The 8,837-nt window shown below is 44.3% G+C and overlaps 2 protein-coding genes across 2 annotated transcripts; both read right to left on the bottom strand.

The window, feature by feature from the left end:
• Window positions 1-308: 308 nt before the first annotated feature.
• EDB93DRAFT_1098888 (uncharacterized protein) lies at window positions 309-745 on the bottom strand (the record flags this gene model as incomplete). Its single annotated transcript, XM_041446900.1, has 2 exons — window positions 309-408; window positions 435-745. Coding segments are annotated over 2 exons (411 nt in total), but the record flags the coding sequence as incomplete, so codon positions are not given.
• Window positions 746-1,084: 339 nt separating this feature from the next.
• EDB93DRAFT_1259044 (uncharacterized protein) lies at window positions 1,085-1,630 on the bottom strand (the record flags this gene model as incomplete). Its single annotated transcript, XM_041454149.1, has 1 exon — window positions 1,085-1,630. One exon carries the CDS (start codon window positions 1,628-1,630, stop codon window positions 1,085-1,087), a length of 546 nt encoding a protein of 181 aa, XP_041300507.1.
• Window positions 1,631-8,837: the final 7,207 nt, after the last annotated feature.

The raw sequence follows: 8,837 nt of genomic DNA, 5'->3' as shown, positions 1-8,837 counted from the left end.
TCTTGCTACTACATGACCACACCATGACTGATGAAAAACATGGGATTGACGATAGTGAGTGATGCAATGGTACCAAATCATATGGTCAGGAATGGGGGAGTTTACTAGGTCTGAATTAGATTACTCTTACCAGATGCTCTTGTTAGGAAGTCATAACACGCTACTGAAGTGTTATGTACTATCTTGTTAGTACCAGAGTTGAATGTAAGCAAGTGCTTTCATTGTGTAGTGGTTATTGGACCATTGGTATCGCTGGTGCATGAATGCCGCATGTGGGAAACCCCTTCTCAGATGTTGTCAAGATGTTGTTAGAACCAACCTTTGCAACAAGGAGACCAAAAGCTGACATTCAAGCCTGAGGCATCCCAAGCATTGGGCCGGGGCCACCAGGAGACCACATCCAATGGGCTGTGAGGTAGAAATCACGAGTATACAAGTATAAGTCAGAACAACTGTGATTGATTTGTACACGGGTAAGCTTATGCCAGTCTATATAGTATGTTCCACAAACAAAATCGATTTCTTCATCTTGCAATCCATTATTGTAGTAAGTTGACCCATTCCCCACTAACAGGTTGCCAAATGGAATGGCCTCGGTTGAGATACCATTAAGAATGAATGGAAGATGGTGAAAACCCATGCTGTGTAAAGCCAGCTGCCATACGAGTCTGCCATGCAGGAACACAGCCCTCGCTCGGGGCCGATTCATAAACTCATGGTGTAGCTGTTCGTATATAACATGATCTGCATATGTAGCTCAGAAAGATGACAATTGATGCCACAAGATGTATGTGCAAAGTTTAGTAAGAGGACGCCAAAAGTTGGGTGCAACAGCCATGGACTGCAGGGTCCTGAATGCTATACCTTTTTACAAGAGAGCAAGCTCTATCTGCTTAATGTCTGAACCCCAGTTACGTCGCAGGCACATCATAGCAGTGATGAGGTTGGGGATGGCCAATGTCCAGAAGAGAAGACTTAGGGACTGGCAGGGCTTGATTATGTAGTACTGACATTGCAATAGATTAGCGCAAGAGACTCGGATATAAGCATGTGTAATTTGTAGAGATGGGTTAGGTCCTAGGTCCTAAACATCAGGTGAGATAATGCCTAAGTCAGACTCCTTCAAGTTTATCAGATATGCAATAAAATTTGTGATGCTTTGGTGTTGTGGCACTGTGATCGAGCCTGTTTCTGCAGCTGAATCTCCAAGGAGCTTGTGGAGGTGATCCCAATGAGTTTTCTTAATCCACTTGTGTAACTGCATGGATGCATAGAGGGGAGCAGAACTAGGTGCCATAGGTCGATATCCAAAGTAGTAGTGCAAGACGGGGACAATTCCTTCAATGTCCTTGTGCCTTGATGAAAGTGAGACATTACTGCCAAAGTACATGTATATATCATTCAAGAAACTGGAAGGGGCCAGAGGTGGAACATCAATAAGAGCAGTTGTAGGCAGTGGAGGCATGATGTTGTTGTTGTCTTCTTGGTTATCACCCTCAGGCATGCTAGTTGGATCAAGGGCGAGACACAGATCCCACTGATTGGAGAAGGAGTTGAAGATCCTGGTAAATTTGTTGTAATCCCCCCAGATGTCCTGTACTCCAGCCTTTGTAATGTGGGTGCACAACATGAAGTCATTATAATTGTCTTGAGGCTGCCATTCAAAGACCTGAATTGTGCTGGACTTCCCAGGGATTCTCTGATTCTCTGCTAAATTTTCACAACTCAGTCATGCTTGTCTGTGTGAGGGTGTCTCCTTCTTCTCCTTGTTTGCCATGCCTCTGCCCACTATTTCTATTGGGAAATGGAAAACAAGACAAATCTGGCTGGGATTGCACAGTGTATACTGGGGTCTGCTCCAAGTTGTTTGACTGAGACTGAGCACCCCATGGAGCATCATTAGACTGGGCGCTGTAACAATGGTCGCGGCACTGGGCTCGGAACCAGCTATTTTGATACTGATGTCAAACAGTATTTGTCCGACACACTTCCGACTACCCCGACCCGAGTCCGACAGTCTGGCGCATGCCCAATCCCGACCTGACATTCCCACGCATCGGACCAGTCCTCCCTATGTCCTGCCCAGTCACATCTATCCCCACTAGGTGCGCATTTACTCCTTTTGACTTGCTAAGCATTGTATACAGTGTTATTACATGTTTTCTCATGGTCCGCAGTACCACATGTCCTATTACATAGGATTTCAGACCTGAAATATCGCTACTACTCTCGCCTATAGCAGTCCAAATTTCTACATAGTCACTATTTAATATCTAGTACTTCCTACCTATTGCATTACTTACTTTTCCCTACTCAGTAGTAGGATGGAAGTCATTGGATATAAGTAGTACTTAATTGTATTGCGAAATATCTATCCGCTCTTTTTCTCCGAAACATTCCGACACATCCGACACTCATTTGACTGACATTCCGACATACTTCTGACACATTCCTTCACCGTCTGACGCAATTCCTGACAGTCCGACACCCGACCCAACTCCGATATTTTCGGACCCAACAGTTTCCCTTTGGACAAGTAGTTCTTAGCTTCAGATTATCTTCCTATTACTGATAACTGACTATCGAAACTAATACCAAACAGCTACCCCCATAGGATCGAACGTACTTGCTCTGCAAGTATAGCAGACTAGGTTGTGCTAAGATCTACCTAAATATTTGTTGTCTAGGTAGTATGATTTCTGCTGAGCCCAGTGGGAATCAGCTTTCTACAGTGCCCCCATGGGTTATCATCCAGCCAGATGCCCCACTGATTATTGCCACCCTGTGAGCTGCCCCAACTTGTGTGAGTTGCTGCAGCAATATTTTTGACTGAGGGAACATAGCAGTTCCAAGTCTTATTGGATAAGACATTGGAAGGCCAATATACTCAGATTGGAACTTGGTAGTGTTCAAACATAAGGACATCTGTGTCCCAGGATAGACCGTAGGTGGCATTTATAATCATACCAGTGTGTGGTATGCCATCTGTAGGATCCCCAACGAATGTGCGGGAGAGTTCAGTCACTCATGTAGAGGGTATTGGACATCGAGCATCATTGGTTAAGAGATCGGTCCACGTAAATGACTCCTTGTGAGGTCTATACTGACAAGTCATGATAAAATATGTACAGAGAGCTGAGACACCTGAGAATGTACAAGATGAGTCTGAATAATCAACAGATTCGAACAACTTGAGGCTTCATACCCTGGGACCTTAAGTACCTGTAGTCTCTCAGAGCTCATGGAAATTGGCCATACCAAGGGAAGTGGATATTCACAGCTAAATGTCCCTGGCACCAGAGGAGCTTCTGCTCTAAAGTCTCCCATTGTTGTCTAACATCTCTCCACAGGATATGACGGCCATCTGGCGTTGATTTGATGGGTAGGGAGTAAAATGAATGATTGAGGCAACTGAAGACAGCGCCATCAAAAATGGGGTTCATTGGAATGAGAGGGAATCATGGGTGCATTTCATATGCCCAGTCAATACATCTTTGATGTTGTCAGGCAAAGAATCGGACTTGAGGTGTGGATTCCAGGGTTGCAGGATAGGAGGGACCATGGCAGGAAGTGAGGATGCATTAAAGGATGTGAATTGTTGTCCTTCATGGATGAAGACGTTCAGTCCATGATTCATGATGGGCCAGGCACTGGAGTTGGAGAGTGCCAAAGGGGATTAAGTGCTTCATGATTGACTGGAGAAGTAGGCAAATGGATGAAATGAACAATAGTATAAACTGTTGAACACAATGGTAGTCTGAGTCACTGGCAGGCAGGATATAGAATAAGAGCAACTTGAAGAGAAACAACAAGCAACAGTACAAATTGTTGAACAAAGGAAGAAGAACTTGAACAAGAGAAGACTGACTCAGGCTGGACTGAAAGTTCTTGTTGGACTGCATGTGGTGTTGTACGTAAGCATGTAGAAACTCTTGTATACCCTCAGTAGTAACCTTGCAAGAACATCCCTGAAACCACCTCTCCGGTGCATAAAAGTCCAGGGCGCACTGCAGCAAGAACAGCAGCAAAGCTGGTAGCTAGCAGATGGCACACCGGACATTGAAAAAACACTTGGAGGCCTCAATGTTCAACTACAGCAGCAATGCCCAATACCTCCAGCTTACTTCAATGCTTCCTAACTAACAATCTATTCCACATTTACATTTATCAACTATTTACACAATAATACCATGTTTCTTCGGTCATGCGGCCCACCATATCCAAAGCCCTTGTAGCTAGCCATGAGTGATTCTAGCAACCCACACTTTCATTTCATACCACCCTGCTTGAATGTTACTGGTAGAGGTAGCCCATACCCACTGGGGCTCTGGACAGTGAATATTCGAGGGCAGTAGCTGAGATATGGGGTCCATACAAAAATAATGAGTGATAATATTAACACATACTATTAGATGTACCTAGGTGTCTTGAAAGTCCACTACCTGGCCGTTTTTTGCTGCCGGACTGTGGATATATCTGCTGTAGCACTGCACTTTGTGCCAGACAGGTTTTAGCTAGAGGGTTGGTTTCAGTGACCTTTTTAATCTTGCGGAGCAACATCACATCAATGTGGTGTTTTCTGTAGATTCAAAATAAAGACAAACATGCATAAAAGGAAAACAATGGTACGACACCTATAGGATAAATAATTAAGCAAAAATCTGGAAGATTCCATTCTCATGGGTCATCAAAAATGCTGTATGTGCACAGGCCAATTGTCGATGACACACAAGGAGTTTTTCCTTCCAGTTCTCCCTTTTGCCCACTCAATTTATACAGACTCCACTGGGATGCACTGTGTTGCTGTCCAGTGAGTCACTGAGAATATCATTTGACTTTATACTAATTGTAAATCTATGTCCACTGGCCTATGTGTCTCTGAAGGTCTTCACATTCAAAGTCAGTGTTAAATCATAACATTACCATTCAAACTGACCAATTATATTCCAAACATAGCCTGTATTTCTTCAATGCTGTTTGCACTGTTGACAAACATCATATATACACCCCAGCATTGTACTAGAAATTCAATAAAGACTTTTTCATCCTATTAAGTCATTCATTTTTTAGCTTCAAATTGTGTGCATACCTCGTCTCCCTTGCTCATCAGGAATAATTCCGACTGGATTCAAAACATCAACAGAAGCTCCCAGCACACTTCTGAAGCAACAACAGTTTGTGAAAGTACAAATTTGTAAAGTGCCTCGTCCCTGAGCAAAAACTGAATAACAACTGTCATCAGTGGCTGTCCGGAGAGCATATAATGTATCAACTGATAATAAACATTCCTGGAAGCACCTCAGGGGTGAGTTCTTGAATGCTGCATTCAATGCAGATCTCGAGAGTGTGAGAATCATACATCAATTATTGGCACCATATGCACATCAACAGAATGGTAAAGCTGAGCGCATGATATGCACAATTGAAGGCAGAATGTATTCTATGCTCAATCATGCACACTTACCTTGCTCTCTCTGGGGAGAAGCAGCTTTATGTGCAGCATACCTCTTTAACTGTACCAAGTCTCACTCACTTCCCTCAGGGAAGACGCCCTATAAAATGCTGCATGGCACCAAACTGGACACACCGCATCTTCAGGTCTTTGGTTCTTGCTGTTTCATTCGGATTCCAATGGAGCTGTAGGAAAAGTTAGGTCCACATTTGTGTAGAGCAGTGTTCATGGGCTACCCACCAGGAGTAAACAAATCATTTTCTAATTGTTCCTTTATCATGACAGTCATCTGGTAGAACCTGCACTCACCAACCAGATCATGAACGGCACCATTGTAGAAATGCAATTTAGCATTCAGCTTGGCATATCAAGGACTTTGATAACTTCCAAGCCACTGCGGAAAAGGTCACTATCTTGAGGCTTGGTCCCATTCATGTCCCATCGCACTACAAGTCCGTCTAATGCGTAAAGAAGATCCATCAACTTGTATTTGTAACACTATATATTTCTTATAGCATCTCTATCCAGTGATCTCTTGAAACTCCGCAAGGTCATAAGTCAGCAGCGCTGACACCTAGTACTGTAGTATTTCGCTTGATTCAACACTGCATGTGACATGTGACACAATGTACCATTTTGACACCACCTGGGTTCCCCAATAAGTAAGGCTTACAATAGTTAATTACATTAAATCCCAGCACCAGCATTAAACCTTGCTCCAAATACTACATAATACCTTAGGTGTAAGTACTACTGGAGATATATATCAACACTGGCATTAAATACAGCACTAAATAATAGCATATATATATATTGACACCAGCATTAAATGCTGCCCCAAATAATGATATTTTTGTAAGTCATTTTTGGTACTACCAGAATATTCCAATAACCGGTTATTCCTATCCTCAATGTTGATTCCTATCCTCAATGTTGATTCCAATGTCGAGCTCTCTTTCCCACACATCCTCCTCTTTGACATTGACATCCAGCTCCTCAACATTGAACTTCCTGTTTTACGGATCCTGTCCCTCAAGTTCAAAGGTTGCCAACATTGAGGTAGAGTTTGTTACAAGAACATCTAGACGCTTGGGCCCCTACTATTTTTCTCCTAATCCTCCTCGTATCAGCCCTCGCATCATACCCTTACCCTGACCTTACCCTTGTCATCCTCGTCATCCTCGCATTCCCTTTCGCCCTCTACCTGTCGCTTCAGCAAAGCCAGTACATTTGGCCAGATCCTTTCGCTGACGAAGCATACCCATGCTCCGTTTCACCACCTGACTGATCCTGCGGACAGTCCCCTTGCCCTTACCATCCGGACGGTAACCTATGTCATGATGCACGACGCATCCCCTTTGCCCTATTCCCTTTTATGATCTCTGACTCAATGCGCAGTCGCACATGCGACTTATACTTAGATCCGCAGCTGCACGATCGTGCCCCTGCGCGTTTCACTTCTTATTTCGATCTTTGACTCACTTTCTTATCTAGCACGTTCTACCTAGACCGAACGTGCCTTCCTGTTATGGTCTTACCCTTTACCGATTGCCTCTCCCGGTAGTACGAGTTATCACCCACTAATATGTTTCCTGTCCTCTATATAAACTCGCTACCATGTACTATATTCCCTAACTTGAATCTACTTGGTTCTTGACCTTCTACTCTTAACTGAGTGATCCTTTCTGCCTCGCCAGCAGTCTATATTCTATCTTCTTATCTGCTCATCGCGGATAAGCCTATAGTCTCGACCTTTACTCATCGACTTCGTCAACGAGCAGAGTCCCTGTTAACTAGTCGGACTTCTGTCCTTCTAATTAACGACGATCCTTACGATTAACCTTCGGGTGTCGTAAGCCTAGGCCGATATAGCTTATCGTCTCGCACCCGCGTGACATAAGCTACCCGATTTGGACATAGGCGTCAAATCGTACTTGCCGAAGACACGCCAAGTACGACCCCTAACCTTGGGCTAGCCCAAGGACGTCCACAGACCGTTGACGACACAAGCTCTGTTTGAGCGTCGCCAACAGATACCATCCAAGTCGTAACAGAGTTCCCTTTCCTCTGGGTATCATCCTCAATATTGATGTTGAGCTTGCCAAAGTCAAGCTTTCTTGCCTGCTTACTCCCTGCATGAATTCATGCTCCATCGGCTTGTCAATTCTCCCTAACACCCAACCACCTGTCATGTCTCTTAGAGTGAAGAGGCTTGGACCTAGGAACAAAGGAGGTACTATGTAGTTATTAGAGACTGTATTGTAGACTCGTAAATAAAACAACTCACCTCAGTCTTTGATTGAAGGACTGAGGGGAGACGCTTCCAAGGGAAGAGGAATAAAAAGATGTTGTTGAGACGGAGAACAAAAAAGCAACGTGTAGGGTGAGTGATATTGTATGTAAAATGAAACATGTACGGAGAACGTGTTGTGATACTCCCACTCAGACACATATCACTTGATCTACGCATCATCTGCGTCTTGTCCAACAATACTATCATTTGAGGATGAGCGGAGTGCGAGAGAGTAACGGTGACCACGGAAAACCTTTCGAGGTAATGACTTCATGAAAATATCAGCTATCATGTCATGTGTGGGTATGTAAGGGATGACAATGATTCCATCGTTGATGAGGTCGCGGATGAAATGATAGTGTTACAAGAACATCTAGACGCTTGGGCCCCTACTATTTTTCTCCTAATCCTCCTCGTATCAGCCCTCGCATCATACCCTTACCCCGACCTTACCCTTGTCATCCTTGTCATCCTCGCATTCCCTTTCGCCCTCTACCTGTCGCTTCAGCAGAGCCAGTACATCTGGCCGGACCCTTTCGCTGATGAAGCATACCCATGCTCCGTTTCACCACCTGACTGATCCTGTGGATAGTCCCCTTGCCCTTACCATCTGGACGGTAACCTATGACACGATGCACGACGCATCTATTCCCTTTCTTGATCTCTGACTCGGTGCGCAGTCGCACATGCGACTTATACTTAGATCCGCAGCTGCACGATCGTGCCTCTGCGCGTTTCACTTCTTATTTCGATCTTTGACTCACTTTCTTATCAAGCACGTTCTACCTCGACCAAACGTGCCTTCCTGTTATAGTTATACCCTTTACCGATTGCCTCTCCTGGTAGTACGAGTTATCACCCACTAATACGTTCCCTGTCCTCTATATAAACTCGCTACCATGTACTATATTCCCTAACTTGAATCTACTTGGTTCTTGACCTCCTACTCTCACCAGAGTGATCCTTTCTGCCTCGCCAGCAGTCTATATTCTATCTTCTTATCTGCTCATCGCGGATAAGCCTATAGTCTCGATCTTTACTCATCGACTTCGTCGATGAGCAAAGCCCCTGTTAACTAGTCGGACTTCTGTC

The sequence above is a fragment of the Suillus bovinus genome, assembly GCF_016758785.1.
Source record: "Suillus bovinus strain UH-Sbo-P2 chromosome Unknown EDB93scaffold_437, whole genome shotgun sequence".
Taxonomy (NCBI): Eukaryota; Fungi; Basidiomycota; class Agaricomycetes; order Boletales; family Suillaceae; genus Suillus; species Suillus bovinus.
This window is presented reverse-complemented; position numbering and strand designations above follow the sequence as displayed.